The 27,370-nt window shown below is 54.3% G+C and overlaps 1 protein-coding gene across 1 annotated transcript; it reads left to right on the top strand.

Annotated features, from left to right (window-relative positions):
* Positions 1 to 1,889: 1,889 nt before the first annotated feature.
* OTOP1 (otopetrin 1) lies at positions 1,890 to 26,660 on the top strand. Its single transcript, XM_090267401.1, has 6 exons — positions 1,890 to 2,217; positions 10,485 to 10,621; positions 13,821 to 13,879; positions 18,833 to 18,963; positions 21,183 to 22,105; positions 26,344 to 26,660. The coding sequence occupies exons 1-6, from the start codon at positions 1,890 to 1,892 to the stop codon at positions 26,512 to 26,514; spliced, it is 1,749 nt and encodes a 582-aa protein (XP_090123527.1). The 3' UTR covers positions 26,515 to 26,660.
* The last annotated feature ends 710 nt before the right edge of the window (positions 26,661 to 27,370 follow it).

Here is a 27,370-nt window from a genome sequence, read left to right as displayed (position 1 = left end):
GAGCAGGCGAGGGCTCCTCCACGCAGCCACATCCATTGGTGCCTTGGGAACCTCTCGGCATGTTTACTGAGGTCCACCTGGCATGGCTCTGGGGATAGCAAGATGATGCGCACGTGCCCTGCTCACTGCCTGCCTGGCCACCCTCATTTCTGTGCACGTGCTGCATCCTCTCTGGAACAGTCGTGTGTGTCCGTCCGCCCCCCCCCCCCCCATCACCTGACCAGCCCCTGCTCCTGGGCACACAGACCGCACCCACGCGTGCTGCTGCCTCCCCGGGAACCTCTCACCCTTCCTGGCAGACGGGGGGCTCTCACCCAAGCAGCTCCAGGCACCCCGCCCACAGGGGCCGCTTGCTCTGAGGCTCCTCAGGTGGGGCTGAGCCTCACGGTGCTCCAGCTTCCCAGGAAGGCCCCGAGGAGAGCCCGTTGCGGGTCTCCACCAGAGGGTCCGCCCATCGCCGAATGCCCAGGGCCTAGGACAAAGCCTGGCAAACGCCTCGGAGTGGAAGGAGCGCTGCCCGCGTGCGTGAATGAGTGACAGGAAAAGAGAGGAAGGTGAAGCCAGGTGCCCTGATGCACTCCCTCCTGGCCCAGGGCTGCCCTGCAGCCGGGAACCTCTGGCCGGATCCACTGCAAAATGAAAATGTTTCCCCGATCAAAAACTTAAGAATTTCAGGACGGCAGCAACAGGGCATCAAGCCAAGGGCAGAGGGCGTCCCCGGGGTGCAGAGCCCCGCCTTCCTGCCCAGGTGGCTCTCCCCTGAGGCCTGCCTGCTCCTTCCCCAGCGCCTTATCCCGCACTGCCCAGGCGATCTCTCAGCCAAGCCAGCGCTTACTTAGGACTTAGGTCACTTCTGCAGAAACCTCCCAGGACCTCCCCTTGGCGGCATCTTAGCGGGGCGCTCAGGTGGACAGCGTCAGCTTCGGGCAGGCTGGGGGGCTGAGGGAGGGGCTCTGGCGCCCGTGGTATCAGGGAGAACCCCGGGCAGCCCACCCTCAGCTCCTCTCCTCCAGAAGCAGCTCCTCGTTCCCCTGTAGGAGGGAGAGAGAGGATCTCTTTTCTTGGGACGTGGCCCTTGTCTTACCCGCATCTGGGCGTCTCCCGGCAGACCCACGGGTACCAGACAGGCAGACAGACAAACATAGACACAAAAAGACACGCCCTCCCCCTATTCACCCCTATTCATGTAGATCTAGGGACAAGCGAAGAGCCCCGAGGACAGCGGCCAGAAAGAGAGACCCGAGCAGAGAAAACATGCCGCAGAAATAAGCAGGGACCAGGACAGACTGACAGGCACAACCACGCACACGGACATTTTCAGGCTCTCTGGTCCGCCACGCAGACGCTCAGGGACAGCCCAGGATAGCCCCGGGCAGCGCACGCCCCCGCAGAGCCCCGTGCAGGCCTCCGCCGCAGCCACGCCCCCCCGCCCCCACTCCGGGGCGCTCGGAGTGACCCCCGCGCGGCGCCCAGCCCAGGAGCCTGCAGGAGGTGCCTGTGGCTGCCCAGGGCTTCCGGGGATACCAGGGCAGGCGCCCTGGGGCGCGAGCGGGGGGACACACGGGCATCGGGGCAGGGCTGGCTGCGGTCCCAGGCCTCAGGGGCGGGGAGCCGCCCGAGTGGGGCCAGGAGGGGTGGGAGGGCTGCCCAGGACCTCGCAGGGGGAGGGGAAGTGGGCAGTGCGCATTGGGAGCGCAAAGCAGCCCGGGGCAGCCCGGGTCGGCCCGGTGAGGGACAGTAGGAAGTGCAGCGCGGGCAGACGGACAGGAGCGGGGAAGGCAGGCCTCGGAGGGTGGCCGTGGCCGGAGCTGACTGGGAGAGGGCGTCGGGGCAAGGGCTGCGTCAGCTGCAACCACCCCGCGGCTGGGCTCCTTGTGGGCCGCCCAATGATGCCCGAGGGCCAGGCGGCGCCCGCGGCCGGCCCGCAGCCCCCGATTCTGGCCCCGCGGCGGAGCGCCCTCCGCGCCAGCATCCCGCAGAAGCTGGCCGAGGCGCTGAGCAGCCAGTACGGGCTGAACGTGTTCGTGGCGGGGCTGCTGCTGCTGCTGGCCTGGGCCGTGCACGCCTCGGGCGTGGGCAAGAGCGCCCTGCTGTGCGCCCTGACGGCGCTCATGCTGCTGCAGGTGCTCTGGATGCTGTGGTACGTGGGCCGCAGCGCCGCGCACCGCCGCCTCATCCGGCTCAAGGACACGCACGCCGGCGCGCGCTGGCTCCGCGGTGAGTCCCGACTCCGACGGCGCGGGTGCCGGGGGCGCGGGGCCCAGCCTGCCCGCCCTCGGGCTGCGGCGCCGCGGCTCGTGCCTCCCGCCTCCTTGTTTCCTCCCCTGCAGCCTCTTCAGTCTCCGGCTCCTACTGCCTTCTTCCCGGCTCTCCCCTCCTGCCCGCGGGTCCGTCTCTCGCTTCCGCACGCCTGCGGGGTGGCAGTAGCTTCCTGTCGCCGCTCTCTGCTCCTACCGCTGCTGTTAGAGCCGCTGTCACACAAAGCTGTCCACACCTTTCCTGGGCTCACCGCCCCGCAGGGGTTCCCGCGACCCCGGGATGGAGGGCACATTCCCTGTCTCGGCACTCAAGGCCTTCTGAGATGTGGCCCCAGATGGCCTCATTCGTGCCCGTGACAATATTTCGTGTTCCCATGACTTTGCCTATTCTGTTCCTCCCTCCGCGATGCCTCTCACCGGCCCTGCTTTCCAAGACTGGGCTTGGCGCCTCCCCCCAACCTCTCCCCCATCCTCCCTGGTGATGTTTTTCCTCCTGGGTAGACACTGTTCTACTTGTGGGCACTTTCTGTCCCCTTTGATGCCACCTTAGGGCCTGCCTTAGAGCAGGTGGTGCTAAGGAAGTGCAGTTGAGATGGAGAAGTAATGAATGAGCAGGTGAATGCTCAGGCAGTGGCCGGTAGCTGCACCTGCTAGGTACTCACAACAGACTGATTGAAAGCTTCTCAAGGAGCTTTTCCCCTTGAACTGGAGATAGACTCGCTGCAGGTCAGAGGGAGGAGGCAGTGGGGCATCTGCAGAGGCCACTGTCTGAGGAACCCTCGTGGGAGGGGCCAGTTACAGGCTGTCACACACCTGCTTGAACGCTCACATCCAAACCTGAGTTTAAATCTCACTTAGAGTGTGGCTTTCACTTTCCGTGCATGACTTTGAGCGAGTTCCTTCGTTTGCCCGCCCCCCTAGTTTCAGCGCATGTAGAATGGGAATCACGTGTAGTGGGACCCGTGACTGCAGGGCACAGGTGGGTGCCGTGCACACCTTTGCCCTCCTTCCCACCCACATTCCCTCCGAGCGTCTGCCCCAATGCCGCCATCACCCACCTGCTCACTCCCGTGGGCGCCACGGCTCTGTGCAGCGCTCCTTTGGTCCTTGTCCGTGTCTGCATTGTGTGGAGGGAGGGACCCTTTCTTTGTCCCTCCCTCCCTTCCTGCCTTTCCACTCCGTCTCTTCTTCTTCCCTTCCCCCCTTCTTTTTCTCCCCTCATCCATCCCTTCCTTTCTCCTCCTTCCTTCCTCTCTCCCCTGTCTTTCCTGGCTTTCTCCCTCCTTCCTGGAAGCCTCCAAGCATTGGGGCCTGAGTAAGTGGGTGAATGGTGTGGCCATGTCTGAAGATTGGGAAGCCAGGGGCAGGGGCAGAGTGAGGATGCAGAGTCGGGGTAACAATCTGCGATGTCTGCTAGACACCAAGTAGGGATAGAATCCGTGAAGCCATAGAGAGAGAGCGCACAGTAGGTGTTCACTAAATGGGGGCCATTTAGACACTTAGAAAGCTGCGCCAAACTAACATAACCGTTCAAACGAGGCGTGCGGAGGATGGAAATGGTGCTGGCGTGGAAGGCGTGACTTGATGTCCCAGCTCTATATCACCATTGGCTTTCTGAGTCCCGGTTTCTTCACCAGTAAAATAAAGACTCCCCACCGCTTCTCAGGGAGTGTCTGGGAGAGGTCGCATGAACACAGTTTGCAAGGCACAGTCCATTCCTCTAAGTAAACTGTGGCTCATCAAAGGAGCGAGAGGCCAATTATCCCAAAAGAATGTCAGGATGTCGTGGTGCCAAGGGAAATGCCTCTGGTTCTGGCAGAGACTGAGGTCTCCCCTGGAATCACAGCTGGAAAGACAGGTTTCCCTTAACTCTGCCCTGGCTCCTGTGACAGGCTTAGAAGGCTGGGGCTCTGAGAAAGAGTCACCCTGTGGAACTCTGGATGCTGAGGTTTTCTAGAGAAAACTTTTAGGTCTCGGTATGGGCTGTGAGGCTTTGCTTCGGGCAGGAACTATTCTGTCCCCCCTCCTCGGTGTGAGAAGGTGAAGACTTCTGTTGACTGAGCGCCAAGACTCAGGAGGCTTCGGCTGGAGGTAAATCATAAAGGTTTATTCAAAGGTCTTAGAGTTTGCAAACTTAGAACACAGGTAAGCAAAAATCCAGAGGTGCTCCGAAGAAGGAAGAAAGGCTCAGAGCTCTCGAAGTAAAAGTTGTCCCCTTGAGAATAATCGGTCCCGAGCACTGTTGGCTGTGGGACTGGTACAGGACAGGTGTCAGCTGGGGGTCAGGGGTCTGGCAGACAGATGCCAGGTGGTTTGCAGGACAGGCGCGGGACATCTGGTCGCATCCTGAGTCCTTTATGCGGACGGCTATCTGAAGGTTTAATGTAGGTCCTGACCTTGACACAGAACGCAGCCCGGGCCAGGCAGCGCAGGTGGTTGGTGCGTCATCCTGATAGGCCAGGGTTGCGGATCCGATCCCCGGTCAGGGTGCATACGGGACTCAACCAATCAATGCATCGATCAGCAGAGCGACACACAACGGCCTGGTGTATATCGCGGCATTAATGCAACACCGGGAAGTTCAAAAGTTTAAGTTCTCAGGCTAAGTAAGACAAGAAAAAGTATTTTCTTCACACCTCAACGTTCCTATTGTTAACATTTTAGCAGCTTGATTAAAATGACTCCAGTTTATATTTGCCCTCTCCTCACTCTTTCCACACTTCCTTTGGAGCAAAAAAATATTGACCTGTTTTTAAAAATTTGGTAGACACGATGGGTTATGAATCCAGCTCCTGTGTTTGCTAAGAGACCGATTTCTTTGGGAAGAAACCACAGCAGCCCGGACGCCTCCCGCCCGCCCTGGTGTGTGGCGACTAAAACCCAGTAAAGAGCTGTTCCATCCCATTAATGACCCGGTCCTCCTTCTGCCCTGTTTCTAGTCTCTTTAAAGACAGCGGTAGTAAAGGTCACCTTTTCTTTTTACTTGTCTCTGTCCTGTCTCAAGCCCAGAGGAGGGTTATCAACACAAACTTACGGTTATGAAGACAATGAGAAGAACAGCTACGTTCCTTGCGTGCGTCTGGGACGCCGCTACCTTAGAAGCATTGGTCCACTTATTTGTCACAGCGCTCTTTTGTGTGTGAGGTCAGCTTTTCACATAGTGCTTTTTTCTTAAAATGAGGCACCCCCACGTGTATGACACTCGGCCTCTCTGTGCAGTATGGCTCCCCTGGACCTGGGCTGCTCGGGCATCCTGGCTCATTGTCCCTTAGGGGCTGGAAGCCAAGGGGCAGAGTGCATTGCTTATAGGAGGTCAGCTCGGGGTGGTGGCTTTATGAACTGTGGAGCCAGAGGCTGGGGACACAGTGGTGGGTTTTGGAAGCAGGCCATCCCCATGTGGGAGAATGTGAAGGATGCTGAAGGAGAGGTGACTAACGTGTGGGAAGAGGGGCAGGGTGCGGTGGGGCATGGTGGCAGAGGCGGGGTGGAGGGGCGGGGGACAAAGGCTACGGGACACAAAGATGCCACCAGTCCCCGTGCTCAGGGAGCCCATGGTCTGGCAGTGCAGCCAGGACCGAGGAGAAGCCGCTCTGCAGACTCCCGGGCAGATGCAGGGGGTTCATGAACACTCGCCTGGGCTCCACTTCGCCTTCCCTCCTCAGAGCGTGTGCTCATCTTAATGTGACAGTCTCCCTCGGCCCCGGCCCCGGCCCCCAGACACGCCGTTTCCGTGTTCTGTCCCCACTCCAAGCCCTACATCAGCGTGTCCCGCCAGTGTGTTCTCTTTTTACAAAACAGCTTCCCTGAGGTAGAGCCAATATACATACTCTACCACTCACCCATTTAAAGCGCACAAGTCAGAGGCTTGTAGTTTATTCACAGAGACGGGCAACGTCCCGCAGTCCATTTTAGAGCACGTTTGTCATCTCAGAAGGGAACCCCGCACCCTTGAGCCAACACCGCACTACAGCTCTGTTCCCCACTAGCCCCAGGCAACCGCGAATTGACTTTGGGTCCCTAGAGCTGCCTCGTCTGGACACCCCTGTACGTGGAAACATATAACATGCTACCTCTGTGACTAGCGGGATGTTTTCCATCTCCCAGCGGCCCTCGAGGAGGGTGTTATCACCCCCATGACCAGGCTGTGAAACTGGAAGGGCTTCAGAAGGTGGGCGGAGCCCCCCTTGCTGGCGATATTGGAACAGAGTGAGCAAGGGGCAGCCGGTGGGACACTTAACAGGTGACGTACGGGAAGGCACAACCCCCTACGTTTGTTTTGCTTCTGTCCTCTCCGCGGCACAGAAGGCTCTTTGGAACCTGCGGAGGGTGGCAGAGAAGGGAGCCAAGCCCGCAGCACGGAGACAGACCGCTTTGTGGGGGCCGCGCAGGAGCATGGGTCTGGTTTTGTTCAGCCGCCTGCACGGAGCGCCCGGCAGGTGCCAGGCGCTGGCTGGGCTGTGGGGGCGGCGGGATGGTCAGGCCCGACCCTGCGCAGGAGGAGAGGCCGAGGGCGGCCCAGGCAGCGCGGGGCAGCCCACAGGGCGGCTCCGAGTGCGGCCCACCACGCAGGGCACGGAAGACACTGGGATCCTCCCACTTCCTCTCTAGTCCAATGAGATAAGACCTTTAGAAACCATTTGCGTCCCTCCTTTTGCTCCTCCTGTGCCCTGGTACCCATCTCTCTACCATGAGACCTTTGAAAGGCTTTCCGTCTTTGCTTCCCACCCAGTCTGACTCCAGCTTATTCTGTATCACACGTCTTCATAGAGCGTGTAAATTGCACATATTTGAGATTTAATGTCTCCTTCTTGTTTTCTTTTCTATTAACCTACTTCTCTGTCCACTGGACTCTCCATCCATCCATTTTTCTCCCTCCATTCCTTCCTTCTCTCCTCCCATCGTCCGTCCGTCCGCCTTTCCAATCCTCTGCCCAGTTTATCGCTCGCGATTGTTCCTGCTCCTCTTCACCTGCCCCGACGGTGAGGGCCGGGTGTTCAGTGAGGTATGTGGGTGAGCTTTTTCTCCGATCCTCAGAGAGTCCTTTTCCGACCACCGTGGGCAACCTCAAGCCTCTGCTTTTCTTCACGTGCTTAGAACTTCCTGCCTCCCCGCCTCTGGTAACGGGCTTGTGTATTTCCTGTCGTCCCCACCAGGATGGGAAGCTCCCTGAAGGCAGAGGTCTTTTTTTATTGATCTTTTTACGCCCCTGGTGCCGGTACCAGTGCTCGCACCACAGCTGGTGTGTGACAGACAGTTGGGGAGCGGATTATATTTGGCGTCTCTTCAAATATCTTTCTGTCTTTGGCCCCGACAAGTGGGCGACAGACATCTTGGCTGGAAAAGGGTTCTGGAGTGGTTCTCCTTGGCGGGGACTCGGGCTGCTCCTCCCCCGGCTTCTGGTCTCCCAGGGCGAGGAGTCTGCTGCCAGCTCACCCCTCTGTGCCTTGAGCGTGCCCCACTTTATGCGATGTTATACCTGCGAGCATTTGTTTCCAGAGCGATCTTGCTGGCCTACCTTTGAGCCCCTGGCAAATGCCTCCTGCACCATGGGAGTCCCCAGAATATATATATTTGTTGTATTAATATTTGGGTGAACAAACCCGCGGACAGAGGGTGGGTGAAGGAAGAAAGGACGTCAGAGCAGGAGAGGGCACCTGATGGATTGTCACGGCTCCCGAAACGTCAGTGACGGGGCAGTGGTTCTTGAGGCGGGCTTCCAGACCCGGGGTATCAGCCCTTCCCGGCCGCTTGTCGGGGGTGCACATGTTGGGGTCCCACCCCAAACCTGGGGGTGGAGCCGAGCGCTCTGTGTTTTAACAAGCCCTGCGGGTAATGGTGAAGCGTGATCTGGCGTGGGAACCCCCGCCGTGGGCCAATCTCACTGTGGAGGGGAAAAACGGAGGGCGGGAGCCGGGCTGTGACTCGCCTGAGCTCGCTGGACAGGCGCCCAGAGCCCCGCAGCTGCAGCCCGAGACTCCGGCCCGCACACCTGCTGCGGCTCTTTGTGCTGAGCACGGCCTTCCTGTTTGTCCAGCGAGTTCAAAGCCCTGGGGTCGGATCTCCACTCTCACCAGGTTTCTGCTTTCGCTGGGGGCTTTCCAGGGTTAAAAAAAGAAGAAAAGTGACTTAGAGCCGTTTCTATCTGGCTTTGAGCACGGGCCAGGAACCCGGCAGTCACGTTACAGTTCTCAGGAGGCTTCTCAGGCCGGGCTGTAATGCTAGAGCCTGCCGTCCCGTCCCCGCCCCCGTTCCCTCCTGCCGTGACGCGTGTCACTCACGGTCCCCCACTCGTGGGAGAGAGCGTGTAAATGGCAGGCAGTGTTGGCCCGGAAGAGGGGTTAGGGGTTTTGATGTTGATCGAGTCCCCATTCTTGCTAATTTTTTCATCTGTTACAAGTTTCCAGTTAATGTCTTTTGTACATTCCTTTCCAATCTTTTTCTTAGATGCATAACTTTTGTCTGTTTTTATTTTTTGTCCGAAGCCACGCTGTAAAGACCATCAGAGGAAGTTTCCTTCCTTCATGTCATGCATTGTAGATGCTCTCCACAGCATTACTATAGAGCCCTAACCGATTGTCTAAAAATAAACTTTCTGGAGTTTTAGATTGGCAGTAGAGTGGCAAAGATGGCGCAGGAGTTCCTGCGCGCCTGTCCACCCTCGCCTTTATTCTTTAGGGGACAGGGTTTTAGGGTTGGAGAACAGATGCTCGGCAGAACAGGGACTCTGACATGGACCGTTGCTGGCAGGGGGCAGGGGCGAGGAGCATCTAGGGGCCTTCTGTTGGTTGAATCAGCCAGGCCGTTGAGTATATGTCGTTGGCCGGATCCTGGGACGGGCACGGGATGGGTACTGTGACAGACAGGACGCCACACTGTCTTCCAGCTTCAACTTCTTAGGACCGGAGTGGAATTTCCCTTTGTATTATTTTTAATTGTGGTAAAATACACATAACAGCATTCACCCACTGCCTCATTTTTAAGCGCGCGTTCAGAAGTGGTAAGCGCTGCCACGTTGTGCGCTTCATGTCCGGAACTCTCATCTTGCCCAGCTCGGTACCCATCAAGCAACAGCCCTCATTCCCTCCTTGCCCGACTCAGGCAAGCACCATCCTACTTTCTGTCTCCATGGATTTAACTACTCTAAGGGACCACATATGAGGGGGATCATACAGCGTCTGTCTTTGTGCCTGGCTTATTTCACTTGGCATAGTGTCCTCAGAGGTCATCCATGTTGTTGCATGTGTCAGAATGTCCTCCCTTCTTAAGGATGGAACTACCGTGTGGATGGACCGTGTTTGGTGTATCCATTCATCTGCTGATGGACACTCGGCCTGCTTCTGTCTTTGGCTGTTGTGATGAACACGAGTGTAGAAACATCCCTTTGGGTCCTTGCTTTCAGTCCTTTGAGGTACATATCCAGGAGGGGGATTGCTGGATCACCTAGAAATACTACTTTCATAGACCGTTTTCCGCAGCGTCTGTGCCATTTCACATTCACATCAAAAGTGCACAGGTTCCCATTTCTCTACATCGTTGCCACCATTGTTTCTCTCTCTCTCTCTCTCTCTCTCTCTCTCTCTCTCAGCAGCCGCCCTAGCCGTGGGCTGGCTTGCATTTGCATTTCCCTACTGATCCGTGATGTTGAGCGTCTTTCCATGTGTTAACAAGTCACTTGTTTTCTCTGGAGCAACGCCTATTCAAGTCCTTTGCTCATTTTTAAAATTGGGTTGCATTTTACATTGTATTTTAAAAATAGGCTCTTAATACTAACGCTTTCTCAGATATGATTTATAAATATTTGGTGGCGCCCTCTGATGAACAAGGTTTTCTTTCTTCACTTTGGTATCGTTCAGTTTGGTTTTGCTCTTGTTGCCTGTGCTTCTGGTGTGACAGTTGCTAAACCACGGCCAAGTCCAACATTATCAAGACCCGCCCCCCCCCGTGCTTCCTTCTGAGGGTTTTATAGCTTTAGGTTCTGCATTTAAGTCCTTGATTCCCTTTGAGTTAGTTTTTGTACATAGTGAAAGGTGAGGGTCTAGCTCTGTTCTTCCGCAGGTGGAGACACAGTTGCCCCAATATCGGTTGTTGAAGTGACTGTCCTTTCTCCACTGGTAGTCTTGTCGCTGTCATTGAAAATCATGTGACCACATGTGGGGGGGCTTAACATATTTATTTTGAAACGAACAGTAATACTTACACGTGTATCCCCCCCACCCCCCCACGTAGGCAGCATCGCACTGTTTGCCGTCATCACCATCATCCTGGGATGCCTTAAGGTCGGGTACTTCGTTGGATTTTCCGAGTGTCTCTCGGCCACTGAAGGGGTGTTCCCTGTCACACACGCCGTCCACACTCTGCTGCAGGTACCCCGTGATGTCTGTGCGTGTTGCCTGGTGCCTGGGGGTTCCAGGCGGGATTGGTGGGGCAGCGTGAGGGGAGCTGCAGCCCGCCTCTGAGGCTCCGTCCTTGGGACATGTGACATGGCCCTCTCCCTCCCTTGGCTGTCTCCATGGGAACCCCATGAGGCAGAACTTGGACTGCTGAAGACTCAGGAAATTCTGTCAAGCCAGACTCCACCAGAAGACGCAGGGGTCAATTTTAACCCAGGAGTTTTATTGAGATATATAAGGAGTCACATGCCTTACAAGTCCCCCATTGAAAGCGTACAATTTAGCGGTTTAGTATATTAATGGGGTTGCATAATCCTGCAATCTATTTTTGAACAATCTTGTCACCCGCAAAAGAAACCCTGTGCCCCGTGAAGGGGTCCGAGAGATGGGGAGACACCCACGAAAACAGACAATGACAACACAGGGCTGGCTGCTTTGACCAGAGTCACCCAGTGACGAGGGAGCACCGTGAGGGCCTCTTGCCAGCTTTGGGATGAAGGGTGGTTTCTGCCGGGGAAGAGCCCCAAAGTTGTCACTGACACAGGGCTGCGGTGTGCCAGCGACCTTTAAAAGACAATGTTTGGGGGGATGTGCATCCTTTCCACGTGGGGGAGGGGCATGGGGAAGATGAGCTGGGCGCGGGGCGCAGACGGGAGCCCCGGCTTGGTGTAGGGCTCGTGTGCATGGATCTGCACAGACCGCCTGGCCCTGGCTCATACCAGCGGGGTGACGCTGGGCAGGTTACTGACCCTCGCTGGGCCGCAGGGCTCTCACCTGTAATGTGCCTACTTCGTGGGTATGTCGTGAGCATTAAAGGCACAGGTGTGTGTAAGGAACTTTGTAGCAAGTGCTCAGTCAGGCGAGGCTGATGGCTGTTCAGGAGCTTGGGCTTTATCTCGAGGGCAGTGAGGGGCCATTGATCGCATTAGGCACAGGAAGGACCCAGACGGATGTTAGTTTTCAAAAGGTCACTGTGGTACTTGGTAGGTTGGTGATCTCCAGCTTCCCAATTCAAGGCATGTCATTAGCCAGCCAGTCAGTGGGTCACTGGGCACTTACCCATATGCCTTTGCTACATTAGATGACTGGGGAGTGAAGGGTGTTATTTTTAAAAATATAGTATTTGTTTATTTTTAGATCGTGGCAAAATACACATAAAATTTACCACCTTAGCCATTTTTTTAAAAGACTTTATTTATTTATTTTTAGAGAAAGGGGAAAAGAGGGAGAGAAACATCAATGTGGGGTTGCCTCTCGCATGCCCCCAACTGGGGACCTGGCCCACAACCCAGGCCTGTGCCCTGATTGGGAATTGAACCGGCGACCCTTTGGTTTGCAGGCCGGCGCTCAGTCCACTGAGCCAAGCAGCCAGGGCCTTAGCCATTTTAAAATGTGCAGCTCAGTCGTGTTAGGTGTATTCACGCTGTGGTGCCGCCGGTCTGCAGAACCTTTGACCTTGTCTGGCAGAAATGAAGCTCCGTCCCCATGGAACACTGACTCCTGACTCCCACCCTGCCTCCCGCCCCGGCCCTGGCGCCCACCACTCCGCTTCCTGTCTCTGAACTTGACTCCTCTGGGGTCCTCAGAGAACGGAGCCGTACAGTGTGTGTCCTTGTGTGACCGGCTTGTCGCTTCGAGTTGTGCTCTCGAGGTCCCCCTATGTTGCAGCGTTGTCAGAACTGCCTTCCTTTTAGGTTTGGGTGGTACCCCGTTGTAGGAACTGGCCACATTCTGTTTTTCTGTCCACCTCTAGATGGACACTGGGGTTGCTTCCAGCAAATGCTGCTGGAAAATGCTGCTGTAAGCAGAGGCATGCAAGTATCTTTTGGAATCTCTGCTTTCAGTCCTTGAGGATATGCACCCAGAAATGGGATTGCCAAACTGAATGGTAATTTTAAAATATTTATTTAGAAAAGGTAGTGTAACAGTACTGAAAAAATTGGAAAAGTGAATAAAAATACATCTCTGCTCCCATTAACTCAAATGTTGGCTGCTTTATTGCTCCCTCTATTCCTTATCCTTGAATGTGACAGTTTAGAAGGTGCAGAACTTTTTGTTCTGTTTTTCACTTAAAAAATAACAAGCTTTTCTGTGTTGCTATGCAATCTTTATAAAAGCAGTTCAGTAGCTGTCTAACTTAGAGTTCATTGAAAGTTACAAACTTATGTCACTGTTTCCTGTTGTTTTAAATTGTCAGGTGTTTCAAGAATCATGCCCTGAATACGTTTTCCTAAGCAGAATAGTAAGTCTGGGTAAAACAATGTGGAAAACATAGAATGCCTGATTTTCTTTGTGTAGTACTTAACTGCGCAATGACGATTAAAAAGACAAATTTATAAAGTGCCCACCAGGGTTTGGCACAAAATGGGTGCTCGATATGTGCTTGTTTCTAAAATAAGACCCCCCAAAATAAATAAAATACAGTAAGGCCCAGACCATCTCAGGAGCCCAAGTAATGCCTGGCACTTAATGACAGAGAGCTGACGGTGGACGGTGTTCCCTGAAAACATTCCTGGTCTAGGTACCGCCCCAAGCAGCTGACGCGGGCTGTCCTACTTAATTGCTCACAACACCTCCAAGGGAGGTCCCATTATCATGCCCATTTCACAGATGGGAAGACAGACGCAGAAGGGTTCCCCAACTCACTAAGGCCAGGGCGGCCAGGATTTGTGTGCAGGCCCGGTACCAGCCACCCGGCTCAGCCCCTCCCCTGCGTTCTGCTGGCGACCGTGTGGCCGGGGGACTGGGCGGCCGACAGAATGGAGTGAAATGACCAGCCCTGTCGAGTCTGCTCTGCATTGGAGGCACTCAACCTCTGGTTTCTGGCCGTGGCCTTGTAACTGTGCGGAGGGTGACATAGCAGGTTAACGGGGGTGCCAACAGGCAGGCTGCCAGCCCCCAGACACCCTGAATCATCCCGGCCCCATTTCCTCCTAAACCTGGAGGCCTCACTCTGAGATTCACAGCCATGCTCCCTGAGCACCGTCCCCACTGGGGAATGGCACTGCCCCCTGAGATGAGCATAGTGACTTGCCACTCTTGGGGTGGGAGGTCATGGGTGTCCGCAGCATTGGCCACCCCTTTCCTTACGCTTCATAGCGTCTGGAGTGTACAGATATATTGACAGATTCCCAGTGATGCGTCTTTTTCTTCTTCCTTTATTCCCGTCTAGGTGTACTTCCTTTGGGGACACGCAAAGGATATCATTCAATCGTTCAAAACGCTGGAGAGGTAAAGACCATGGCTTATCACTTTCCATGCTGAGTCTGGCGTTCCTTTAGAACGAACAAAACTCGTCAGTGCCATCCTGCCTGGGTTACAGATATGAGGCCACCACTCCCCTCCATCCTGACATGCAGAGTCTTCACTGCTGGCCAGGGGGGAGGCCCTCTGACCTTCAGTCCCTTCCTGGGGACAGCTCTGGAAGCTCCATGGTGTGCGTTTGAATTTCGACTCCACCTTCTTAGACACTTCCCCTTCCTGACGCTCAGCTTTCCTCATCTGTGACAGCTGGGGAGTACCTAGGATTTTTGTTCTGGGTCATGGGTTTGGCATCATCTGCTCCTCAGTTACTCTTTAAAAAATTTTATTTTTTTTTCCGGATAAAACTTGGAAGGATAGAGTAGAATTTAAAGTCACCATGATGCCACTGTTACGGACTGAATGTATGTGTCCCTCAAAAGCATATGTTGAAGCCCTAAACCCCAGTGTGATGCATTTGGGGGTGGAGCCTATGGGAGGGAATTGGGGTTAGATGAGGTCCAGAGAGTGGGGCCCGCATGATGGAGTTGGTGTCATTGTAAGAAGAGGAGGGGACACCAGAGCTCACTCTCTCTCCATGGGCATCCCAAGGAAAAGCCTTGTGAGGACACAGGGGGAGGGTGGCCTTCTGTAAGCAAGGAATAGAGCCCTCACGAGGAACCAGCCCTGCGGCCACCTTGGTCCTGGACTTCGAGCCTCTAGAACTGGGAGGAGGAGATGGCTGCTGTTCTGTTACAGCAGCAGGAGCTGACTGAGAGACAGCCACCGCCCTGAGGTCGCCACTACGAACATTTGGGTCTATTTCATTCCAGTCTCGTTCCCCAGGAAGAGATGCGTGTTGTTCTTCTCTCCTTTCTACAGCTGTGGTCCTGCTCCTCTTGCTCTGCTTCTTCTTCCAGTCTGCTGTTCCGCCTTCCCCCATCATCTTTCTCTGCGCCCTGGTCTGTATTGGTGGCGTCCTGCGCCACAGCCCTGGTCAGCTTGGGCTGTCATAACAACATCACAGACTGGGGCTCTCACAGCAGAAGCTCATCATCTGGAGGCTGAAAGTCCAAGATCAAGGTGCCAGCAGCGCTGGTTCCTGGTGAGGCCTCTCTTCTTGGATTGCAGACGGCCGTCTCCTCACTGTGTCCTCACATGGCCTTTCCTCTGGGCGGGGAGAGAGAAGTGGGGGTCACTGGTGCCTCTTCTTCTTCTTCTAAGGACACCAGTCCTACTGAATTAGGGCCCCATCCTTATGACCTCATTTAACCTTAATTACCTCTTTAGAGGCCTTATCTCCTAATACAGTCACATTAGGGCTTCAGCGTATAATTTTCAGGAGACACAATCCATAACACCTGTTGTTGGACAGTCAATCTTTCTGAATGTTTGGTCATGATTATAAATAGTACTGGGATGAACATCTTCAGTCAGAAATATTTCTGAACATCTCTGATTATTTGCTTGAGTGAAATTCCTGGAAATAGAATTGTTGGGGGAAAGGGTGTGAGAAGTGTCCCACACGTGTGTTGAGTCCCTGTCTGTCCCTGGGAACTTCTGGCTGGAGAGAATGAACTTCCCCATTTATGAGGCACTTTCTTCTTTTTAAAAAAGATTTTATTTATTTATTTTTAGAGAGAGGGGAAGGGGAGGGAGAAAGAGAGGGAGAGAAACATCACTGTGTGGTTGCTTCTTGCACACCCCCAACTGGGGACCTGGCCTGCAACCCAGGCATGGGCCTTGACTGGGAATTGAACCGGTGACCCTTTGGTTCACAGGCTGGTGCTCAGTCCACTGAGCCACAGCAGCCAGGGCCCCAGTACTACGTTTGACATGGGTTACACGTGAGGTTCTCTCTCACAGTCGTCCTGTCGGTCACAGACAATAGGTGTGATCACAATCCCATTTAGCAGATGAGGAGACTGATACTCAGAAAGTGACACAGAAGCCCCAAGGGCAGGCAGCCCCCCTGTGCCCACCTGGGCGGGGCCTGGAAGTTCACTGCCATTTCCTTGGCATCACAGGGACTTCAGTGGCAGATGGTGAAGTCTTTCTCTTTGCTTTCATCCCTTATTTAATCACAGCTTCAGGATATTTGGGTCTGTTCTCCAGGCAGAAAGGAGTCTTTGTACTTACCGTCTAGACCTGCGCTGTCCCGGTACAGCAGCCACCAGCCACCAGCCCCATGTGGCCACAGAGCACCTGAGTTGGGGCTGGTTCAAACCGAGACGCACTGTGAGTGTAAACCACATGCTGACTTAGAGTCTAGAATGACAAACGAAATGTAAACTATCTCAATAAGATTTTTAGAGTATTAATTATATGTTGACATCAGTATCTGAGATATATTGAGTTTAACAAAATACTATTAAAATCATTTTCGCTGGTTACTTTTTGATATATATTTTTTTAATGTGGCTACTAGAAAATGGAAAACTACACATGCGTGTGTGGCATTATCTGTTTTTGGACGGCGTTGCTCTAGGCCATGCACCCAGGCATTTACCACCAGGGGCTTCCATCTGAGGGGGCTCTTAGGGGCGGGGCATAGCCCTGCTTGGCCTTGCTTGTTGAGTGATTGGAAACAGTCTGCATGTCTCTGAGCCTCGTTCCTAAACTGGACAGTGAGTGCTTTGAACCAGGGTTGTGTATGGCTTGATGTATCCTGTTTTGCTTGAAGGACCTAGAATTAAACATTTTTGAGTTACTTATCACCTTTGGGGTTAGGTTTAGACTTTCCTAGAAACAGTGGAACATTTGGCAATTCCATGTGTGCCTGGCGACAGAGAGCTAGAGCTGAGTGGGAGTTGTGCCTCCAGAGGGAGTTGTGCCTGTCCCCTCAGTTTGCCACAGTCTCCACTACTCCCTGATGTCACCCTACACCTGCTTTCTCCATCAACATTTCCAGCCAAGCCCCGAAGGCTCAGGAACTTGCCCATCCTGGACTTACTGCTTTCTTCTAGTCTTTCGAGACAATATCCCACTATCCCATACTTGTAGTGCATTTAAGGACTTTCTCCTGATCCAAGAATTCTTCTTATCCATTGGAGTCCTTTTCTCTTCCCAAGAATGAGGCTTTGTGGAACAGTACTTTTGAAAACTGAGCTGACAACTACGTTGGGATCAGAAATGGCTCCTGGAAGCCTCCTCTTTATTGTGGCCTGGGGTTCCTGGATCCAGGTACAAGAAAGGCAGCCTGGCATGAGGAAGCGCCATCCTCCCTGAGTTTGGAGGGCAGTTTCCAGATCAAACCAGCAGGAGGCTGGCAGCTCTCAGGGAGCTCACTGGCAGAACAGTCTGTGGCTGCGGGAGGCCCCTTCATCACCTCCCAGGGTTCGGTGGGTCTGCACTTGGGGCACTGCCACTTGGGCCAGGAAAGCGGAGAAGAAAGGGGAGCTCTGTGCATTGCAAGTAAAAGAAAAGCCAGCCAGCCTGAGGCAAAAGGCATTGTCTGCGTTTGTGAAAGACTCTATACAATGCCTCCCAGACACTTCTGGGAAGGCTGGCCACACCCCGTAGCAACTGGGCAAGTGAGGGGCCAACAGGTGGGCAAACGCCTGGCTCAGACACCCTTGGGAGGTTGCTTCCTTCTCCAGTGGTGCCTGGACAGCGTGCAGCTGCCAATGGAAACAAGGTTTTGCCCCAGTCACTCGTGGGAGCCCCAGGGAAATCGGCTGGGGTTAAAACCCAGAGGAGAGACAAAGTCAGGGCTGAGGACCCATTTGCACCTTTTCCTGCAGGCTGGTCACGGACACGCGTGTTCTCAGTTAGACAGGCAGGAGGCGAGTTTCCCTCGGGCCTCTGCTCTCCAAGTGGGGAGCAATCAGTTTCAAGGACTGCCCCTCAAACCACAGGTATTTGCTGTACCTGCTACAGGCAAGGCCCACTGTTAACTACCCTGGAAGCTACCAGTGCGCAGACATCTTAAGCTGGCAGGCAGGGGGAGACTCTGGAGGTTTTGAAATGGGCAGTGACCCCCTTGGAACCCTATTCCCTCCATATCTCTCCTCTGTTCCCCAGATTCCAGCGTCCACCTTCCACTTCACCCCTTTTCTTTTTCCTCAGGAGGCCCCATGGCATAGAGACAAGGGCAGGACTCTGGGGTCAAACCAATACAGCCCTGTTGCTTAGTGACGCTTCAAACCCCAACATCACTGCTTACTCTCTTTGTGACCAGGGCCTCATTTCTGAACTTGTCAGAGATTCCAGAAGCTCAACAATGTGGTCACAGAACAGGCTTTTTATGTTTCCACTCTGCCATCCTCAGTGGTTTAGGGTTTCATGCCACGCTGGTTGCTTCACAGTCACGTTACAGCTGCCAACACCCAGCCTTCATGCTGGAAAAAAAGGAAGAATGACAGCAAGTTGGCTTTTCTTTTCCTTGCCTCATCCATTAAGAAAGCAAAAGCTCTTCAGTACCTCACATCCCACTGGCCACAGTGGCCATGCCTAGCTGCAAGGGAGGCCAGACAGCAAAGTCTCTGGCTTGATTCAGTGTCTTTAGAGGTAAGTGGCAAGGCAGGTGAGGTGATGATGATTGTTGGGTTGGCCCACCAACAGTGAGCGCACACCCAACTCTCCAAATTTCCAGCGTAGCCCTTTCATCATTCCTTTGTTGTTCTCTCCTCTTCCCTTCTAGAAGGAAGGGTTTGGGGTGTGGTAGGGTTGATTGCCTGCTTTTAACGAATTTCCATCCCTGTGTCCCCGCTTTCAAGATCCAGTTTCCATGAGCTGAATACCGGCATGTTCACGGTATTCCAGTTCCCCTGGAACTGCCCCTCCCAGCCAAACAGAAGACCCGCCCAGACACCGAGCTGCCAGATGATGAAACCAGAGTCACGGCTGAGGAGGAGGCCTGTGTGTGTGTGTGTGTCTGTGTGTGTGGCATGTCTTCGTCTCACCCCACGGGCTGGTTGAGAACGGAGTCATTGCATTTCTCAGGTTTGGAGTGATCCACTCGGTGTTCACCAACCTGCTTCTGTGGGCCAACAGTGTCCTGAATGAGTCGAAGCACCAGCTGAACGAACACAAGGAACGGCTCCTCACCCTGGGCTTTGGGAACATAACGATAGGTGAGTGGTGGGGGGGTCCCGCCGCCATGTGGGAATGTCCTGGAAACCTGCAGGGACCAGAGCAGTCAGAGGCGAGGGCGCAGGCGCCAAAGCACCACAGGGGCCACCTTGCTCAGCACTGACCAGACAGTCCTCTGTCGTTGAAAACCTTTGAAAACCTCCTGGGCCTTCCCTCCCGGTCCCGTAAGTAGGGGGTGCTGGGCATAATTAAAGGTCTCTTCAGTGACTCAGGGGCTTGTCAGACCCAAGGGCTATCATCAGGATCCCCGTTCACATGGTCTGGGTCAGCAGGGAAATAACTGTCTTTGTCGACAGCTATGTGAGATTGACTGTTGTTTCTGACTGTTTAATTAAGCCCTTATTGCCAGTTCTTTCTACTAAAAGTACAGCTTTAAAAAAATCCACAGACCTCTAATGGTAGGTTTTGGTTCATTGGCTTTAGTGCTCTTGAAGTTCTCATGTAACTCGACTTTGCTTGTAATGCTGGCCCATCTCTATCCCCCCTTTTCCTGTGGGAGAGCCCTTAGCACCGGTGTCTCCGCTCCCTTCCGGGGTCCTCTGGCATGGATGTTCTGTCGCTTCAACGGCAGAGCACTGGGGTGGAGGTTTAAGCCTGGCACAGTTGCGGGCACCTGACACGGAGCGTTAATTCTTGTCCCGGCACTCCAAGGTAGGCAGTGCGGGCCTCGTTACACAAACGAAGCCGCGCCACCACAGGGAAGCCAAGGAACCGGGCCGAGGCGGCACAGTGAGTAAATGATCACGCCAGTATTGGAACCCTAGCAATCTGGCTCCAGACACCTCTGGGAAAGAGGGGATCCGATCAGTGTTTTAGAAAGAACTCCATCAGCTCTATAATTCTGTTAATCTGAACCATTCCTGCAGGTGCCTTCCCTTGTTCTTACATTGTCCTGTCCTGGGTTACAGAGAATTGGGGTGTTCTGCAAAAGTGGGGGTAACGAATGCTCCCACAGAGCTTCTCCATCTGATTTTATAAGTAATGCGTGCATATCATAAATTACAACGATGACAAAATGCATGGAAATAAATCCACAATACCCCCTACCCAGACGCTCGGTTAAATGCAGTTACCATTCGCTTATTTCTTTGTAGCGTGCTATTTATTTATTTATAGTTGAGATCATATTGCATATATTCAACCTTTATTTTGACCACAACCTATGTTAAGAAACAAACTTTGCATTCAACCCAAATGCACACACACACACACACACACACACACTTGTATGTGTGTGCACAATATTATGAAGTAATAATCAATATATCAGAGACACTCTTAAATTTCTAATGTATTTAATTTCACTCATTTTCTCTTATCCTATTTCATTACAATTCTATTCTGTTAAAAAGTTGGTTGCTACTTTCTAAATTGATTTAACAACTGAATACTGGGTTGTGATAGGCAAGAAAAATGTTGAATATAGAATTTGTTCTTACATGTTTCCACTGGTATTGTAACACAATTATTTTCTTGTAGCATTGAAACACAACTTAAGTATCTCTTACTCCATTGTATGGGGGTACCAAAATCCACTTAGTTTCTTTTTTGAGGTATTTCTCTCGCTCTCTCCCTCCCTCGCCGCCTCTCTCTCTCTCTCTCTCTCTCTCTCTCTCTCTCTCTCTCCCCCTCTCGCTGTCTCATACACACACATTTTACCAAAACCCACATGACGGTAAGTGTTAATTATATCTCAGTAAAGCTGGGGAAAGGGTACACATAAGGGAGTCCTTTACTGAAAAATCAGAAAAGAAAAATCAGCTGCCACGTTTCCTGCCAGAGGTAACCATTGTGAACATTTTCATTTATGTCTTTCCAGATTTTTCTCTGTCTGTCTCCCTGTCATCTATAGAGCTATAATTTACAAAAATGGAGTCAGGCTCCGGCCCCTTTGGCAAGCTCTTTTGGTTCCACAATACCGTGTTAATGTTTTCGTATGTTGATAAGTAAATTTCTACCTGCCGTACCATTTACAATGGCTCTATAATGTGATATTCCAATGCATGGATAAAGTATGATTCATGTGATTCATTTCCTTTTGGGGAGGGATATTCATGGTTGTCAGTTTAGCCAGGATATTAGACACGATAATAAGCCGTGAAATAACGCTTCTGATTCAACAGGAAAAGCCAGGCGTGAATCCACAGTAAAAACCTGTCCTTGTGCTTTCCCACGTGCGCGTGGTTTCCCTCCCCCCCAGTGCTGGACGACCACACTCCCCTGTGTAACTGCACGCCCCCGGCTCTCTGCTCCGCCATCTCCCAGGGCATCTACTACCTCTACCCCTTCAACATCGAGTACCAGATCCTGGCTTCCACCATGCTCTACGTCCTGTGGAAAAACATCGGACGCAGGGTCGACAGCCACCAGCACCCGAAGATGCGGTTCGAGTCCCACGGGGTCACGGCGGGCTCGGGCCTGGGGCTGGCCGCGCTGGCCGCCACCATAGGCGTGGTGGTGGTGTACCTCGTTCAGATCGGGCGCTCCAGAACCAGGAGCGAGTCGGCGCTCACCATGTTCTACCTGCACGCCACCGCCTTGCTGCTGCTCATGGGCGCCGCGGGCCTGGCCGGGGTCCGGATCTACAGGCGCGAGGGGCGATCCCTAGATGAGTCCAAAAACCCGGCCCGCACGCTGGACGCGGACCTCTTGGTGGCGACGGCCTCTGGCTCCTGGCTCCTCTCCTGGGGCTCCATCTTGGCCATCCTCTGCGCCGAGGCCCGTCCCGCGTACGCCTGGTACAACCTGCCCTACTCCGTCCTCGTCATTGTCGAGAAATACATCCAGAACCTTTTCATCATCGAGTCCACTCACCGAGAGCCCGGGAAGCTCTCCGACGACATCAGGACCCTGCGGGTGGTCACTGTCTGCAACGGCAGGGACGCATCCCCGGCTTCTTCCAGCCTCAAGAGCGGAACTGTGATCGAGGCCAACGAAGCTCCCCAGATGCCGCCTGCAGCCAATGGAAACACGTGTCTGAGAGAAGGAAGCGGCAAAGGGGACTCCGGACCGAGCTGCGAAGGGGCCCAGGGCCCCGCCTACCGCCCCCCTTTCCTGCAAGGCAACGCCAAGAGGAGCGTCTTGAGGAATATCGCCGCTTTTTTGTTCCTCTGCAATATTTCGGTAATCTGCAACATTATTTATTTATTTAAAAAATCAGTTAATGTATTTCTTTTGCTCTTTTCCGTTAAGAAATGGAGGCAGGTTGTGATCAAAATAATTTGGTGGTAAGGTTAAAAAATGAGGCCGGAATCTAGGTCTGTAGTCTACAGGTCCACGCACTGAGAATCTGCCGTGAGCCAGGAGCTGGGGTAGGAGCTAAAGGTTGAAGGTGAGAAGAGGCAATGTCTTCCCCAGAAAAGTCACAGGGTGGCGGCGGAGGGAGGCGAGGGGAGAATGTCACACAGAGGGTGTGGCAGGCGCTGGGTATGTGCACGCTGTCCCAGGAGCAGGGGCCAGGGCGGGTCCCCAGTGAGGGGAGGCCCAGTCTCGATTAGAAGTGCTCCTTGCTGCGAATGATAGAAAGGTGGGAAACAGCATCCTTAGTCTGAAAGGCAGGAATTCCGGAGGCCGGCTCCTGGGCTTGGCCTGGTCAGCTGGGACCCAGGTGCTGCCCTCCTTTCCGCTTGACCCCGCGTGGCGTGGCGCTCGCTGCCACCCGGCAATGAGACGGCTGCAGCGGCCCCGGGCCTCACGTCTGGTGTCAGGACAGGAAGAAGGAGGCAATGGCTGGTGCCCGGCAGTGTCTCCCCCGTGGCCGCTCTGCGCTGCCAGGGAGGCCGGGGAACTGGGTGCTCTGCTTCCCAGCCCCTGTGACGGAGGTGTGGCCGGTCACTTGGCATTGTCCGCCGGAGCCTCAGAGCATGGTTGGAAGGTTCCCAGGCAGCCAAGGCAACGAGAAGCTTTTGGGGGTGAGGGCACAGACTGTGCAAAGCCGCAGAGGCAAAAGAAAACACGGCCCCATTCGAGGAGCGCCAAGCAGTTTAGCGTGAATTCCATACACGTTAAACAGAGCAGCAGCCGAGGAGGAGGACGGAGGGCCCGGTCGGACGGGCCGGCCTGAGCAGGGCTCCGTAAGCCTGGCTGAGTCTGGTCTGTAGGCCGAGGGCCCTTTCGTGTTGTGTTTTGGGGGAATCCCCTTAGCAGCAGGGTGCGGGCAGGATGGGGAGCCGTGAGACCAAAGGCAGGAGCCTGGACCAAAGGCAGCTGCCCAGACAGGAAATGATGAGAACGTGAACCAGGGCAGTGGCAGCGGGAAGGGAGAGAAGGGAGAGGGGTACGAAGCGTCGCGCGTGGCTGGGAGTTGTTCTAGAGAGCGTGGGAGCGGGGCAGGGCTGGGTGAGAAGGAGGGAAGCAGCCATGGGCTCCCCGCGGGCCTCCACAGTGACGGACACGGTGGGGACGCCCGGTCCATGGAGCCCGCTGTCACCCTAGTCAGCGCCCCACAACCAGGGAGGTGCCGCTGTCTCCACCACCCCTTGCTAAACGTTTGGGACCTTGCGAAGCTCAAGTTCCGTCTCCAGGAAACATTCTCTGTGCCCCCCGCCCCAGCTGCGGTCCTGCTCTCTGCCTCCGGGTTTGGCGACAACATGTCGATGGCTCCCATAGGACCTGTGCCCCGGGACCGGCTCATCTGCTCAGCGCAGTGTCCCACGGGGTCACCCGCGTCGGAGCATGTGAAGCGGGGGAGACGTCGGGAACGCCGCCCCGGCTCTGACCTGGGTCCCTGGGTGGGGCTGTTGATGGACATCGGGGACTCTGCGGGGCGGCAGGCGTGCGCGGGTCTCTGCGTGGAAGGAAGGCTGGGGGTGTAGTCCTGGGCCCGTCCAGTCGTAAGACGTCCCGGTGGGTCTCACCGGCGGGCAGCCATTCTGGTTCTCCCGCTGGCAAGGGTTGGTCATGTAGGACCGAACAGCAGCCGTTTCATCGTGTCTTATGACCTTGCGGGCTGGAAACTCCGGCAGGGCTCGGCCGGGAATCCGTCCTGTTCCTCTTGGTAGTGCTGAAGCTGGTGGAACGGACGCGCTGGGTTGCCCAAGATCTGGTGCCTTGGGTGGGGGTGGGGGGGCGAAAGGCTGTGGCAGGTGCGTGTAGTCTGTCCAGCATGGCGGTCTCAGCGCAGGTGGGCTTCTTACCGGGCAGCCCGGGGCCCAGAGCCAGTGCCCTGAGAGATTGGAGGGCCAGCCTCTGCCCTATCTGGTGGGCCAAGCAGTGACAGAGGCCACCACATGCAAGGGAAGGGACGTAGACCCATTTCCCACTGGAGGGAGTAGCAAGAGTCACAGCCACCGTGACAGCAGATAGGAAGATCTGGATTTCAGGGACGAGGTCCAGTGGTCTCTCCTTCCTTTCGTCTGGTCCTGCCTCCCCTCGTCCTCCCTCCCTTCCTCCTGCTGAGGGCTGTGCGGAGGGCCAGGCCGCGCTGGGGGGGTGGCATGGGGCCCCACCGAGACCTCTGGCCTTCCTCCTGTGCGGCTCATAGACCAGACGGCAGGACTAAACTACCGAGTGGGACGAGGCTTCTGGTGACACGTGCCCTGCAGAGCAGTAAGGAAGGGGGGCCATTGCAGGGCAGCTCTCTCCGGGGGCGGCAGGAGCGCTGGGGGCTGACGGGCAGGGAGGGGCTGGGCGTGGGTGTCCAGGCGGAGGGAACAGCCAGGGCGAAGCCTCAGTGGGAGCGAGCCTGTCCCATTTCAGAAAAAGGAAGTGGGCCGTGGGACTGGGGCCCGGTAGCTGGGGGACAAGTTGGGGGGCCGGGGTGGGAGGTTGGTAAGGGAACCACTAACAGAGGGTTTTGCCATCCCACGTAGGGGGTAGACTTTATTTTAAGTATGCTGTGGAGACTTTGGGGGTTTCTTCAGGGAAAAGAGACAATCTTATTTACGTAAAAACCGCATTTGGCCTCTGAGTGGCAAATGGATTATAGGACAAGCGTGTAGGCAGGGGGACCAGTCAGGCAGCCTCTGCCACGATCCAGGCGGGAGAGGAGGGCGGGGGCCTGGGCGCGTGCGGGTGGAGAGGGACAGGAGACTGAGGATGGCGTTCTGGGCCGCGGTTGTCGGGACTCACTGACGGATTGCGTGGCAGGTGGACGGTGAGGGGAGTCACAGGAAAATGAGGTAACGCTGGGAGTTTTCACCGAGTGACTGGGAGGAAGATGTTGCTGATGAGATGCGGCAGGTGTGTTGAGTTTGAGATGAATTTAGACACCCAAGTAGCCAGTGGGATCCACAAACCGGGGGTTCTTGCGGGCGGACCAGGCTAGTGATGTAGATGGGAAGTCATGGTCTTTACAATTGGGTGTGTTGTATGTTGTAACTGCGTGGGTGCATATACATGACAGAGAAGGGCCTTATGGACAGGCGAGAGGACCCAGAAGTGAGCCGCAGGATCAGTCAACATTAAGAAGCTGAGCCAAGGAGTAGGAGCCTGCCAAGGAGACGGGGGAAGAACCAGCGGGGCGGTAGGAAGACCCTACACATCACAGAACCCAGACAACACTATGGGACGGAGACAGGAGCTAGTAGGGGGAGTTCTGCATGGAGATACTAATGAAAGCCATGGTTTGAGGTGCAGAGCTGCAGAGGTGCGCAGTGTGAAAGAGAAGCGGACCTGGGAGCCTGACAATTTCAGGGGAGGTGGAGGGACGGGGACAGGGACACTGAGGAGGGGGGACCAGTGTGTAGTTTCCATGAGCAACAAAAATAATAAGTTATTGCTTTAGGCTTTGCAAATTCGTTGCCATTTTATTATTCACCCAAGCCCTCTGAGAGAGGTGTTAGTATTCCCATCTTACAGATGAGGAAACTGAGGCTTGAAGAAGTAACAGTCTCAAAGTAGCACAAACACAGGTCTGGCTCCAAAGCCTGTGCTCCTCCCTGGGATCTGGGGGATGTGGGCAGGGTCTGGGCTGCCTCTCTAAGCCAAGGACAAACCAGAAAGGAGACCAGAGAGCTCACAGCCCAGACCTATGTGGCCGGGATCTCCAAGCACCAGCGTTGGTGTGGAAAGGCAGGTGTGGTAGACAGGTGACCGCTCCTATAGGCAAACACCGGGTCCCTGGGAACAAAGAGGGAGTTTCTGCCCAGGCTGGTTAGATCAAGGAGGGCTTCCTGGGAGGGGTGGTGTCTCAGGGCTCGGAGGAAGGTAGGACTTAGCAGAGGGAAGCCAGGAGTCCCTGTCAGAGGAAGAGGCAGGAGCAAAGCCCTGAAGACCCGGGAAAGCAAGGCACGTTTGGGGACTGCACACAGCCTCTGATGCAGGGGCTGCTTACCACTGTGACAGGTGTGACTCAGACTCCCGACCTGGGATTGGTTGGGGCCTCTCAGGTGGCAGCATGGACCGTCTCCCTTCTCTTATAGCTTTGGATCCCTCCCGCCTTTGGCTGCCGCCCCGAGTACGACAATGGACTGGAGGAAATTGTCTTTGGCTTTGAACCCTGGATCATTGTGGTGAACCTCGCCATGCCTTTTTCTATTTTCTACCGCATGCACGCAGCTGCTGCCCTCTTTGAGGTCTATTGTAAGATATAGAAGATATAGTCTGCGTCCCCGTCAAAGGCCGGGGAGTGAACTAACAAGAGGGCTCGCAGGGCCACCTGGGGATGAAGGGCCAGGCTGGGCAAACACTGCCTTACAAATGCAAGAAAGAAGGTCTGCCTTTTGTCTGCAGCTTCCTGTGGGCTGGAATTGTCCCTCATCGTTAGGTCAAAGTCAATGAAGGGGCTGGAATCTCTCCCTAGTTAGTTAATTCTAATCAAACCCACACCATCTTCTCTCCTTCTCTAATGTGGTCCTCTGTTTGTGAAGGATGTGATCCCCATTTGGAAAAATTTTTTATCCAGTTTGTTTTCATAAAAATCTGTTTCTGGTTGCAGTTTACCCTGTTACTGCATTCAAACTTTTGCAGACCATCTGCTTAGGCTAGTTGCCCCTAGATTTTATCCTTCCCAGAGCTGGTGAATGACCACAGGCAGTGTATATAGTACTTCCTGAATGTGTTTCATTTTTGACAAGTTATTTTTGTCACTTGGATAAAAATTTGTGCATAGATCAATAGAAAGACATATTTCTTACCTGAAATTCTGGCACATTTTTGTTTGTGGTCATTTTGAAGTTAAAATATATTTTTTACTGTTTTTTTTTTCCTCTCTCTCTCTCACTGTAAGTACCTACATGCTTTTTATAGGAAACTTAGACATTCCAGAAGAGTAGAGGGGACAGACTCACCTAGGACGCCATTAGTGAATCGACCATCACTTTTGACATATTGGTGTATTTCTCTTCGCCCTGTCAATGCCTACGAGTCTTCTCATTGTTGTTACGGTTATACTTGCCAGGGATGACGAGACTTCCTTGATTTTGTATGCATTTGCCCCCACTTAGCAAT

This window comes from Furipterus horrens, unplaced genomic scaffold (assembly GCF_987537825.1).
Source record: "Furipterus horrens unplaced genomic scaffold, mFurHor1.1.pri manual_scaffold_2, whole genome shotgun sequence".
NCBI classification, from domain to species: Eukaryota; Metazoa; Chordata; class Mammalia; order Chiroptera; family Furipteridae; genus Furipterus; species Furipterus horrens.
This window is presented reverse-complemented; position numbering and strand designations above follow the sequence as displayed.

Bases quoted from the DNA above. Each gene is read 5' to 3' on its own strand.
- OTOP1 (XM_090267401.1), top strand. From the start codon at position 1,890: ATGCCCGAGGGCCAGGCGGCGCCCGCGGCCGGCCCGCAGCCCCCGATT. The intron at 10,622-13,820 runs GTACCCCGTGAT...ATTCCCGTCTAG, and splicing joins CCGTCCACACTCTGCTGCAG to GTGTACTTCCTTTGGGGACA. The intron at 18,964-21,182 runs GTGAGTGGTGGG...CCTCCCCCCCAG, and splicing joins CTTTGGGAACATAACGATAG to TGCTGGACGACCACACTCCC.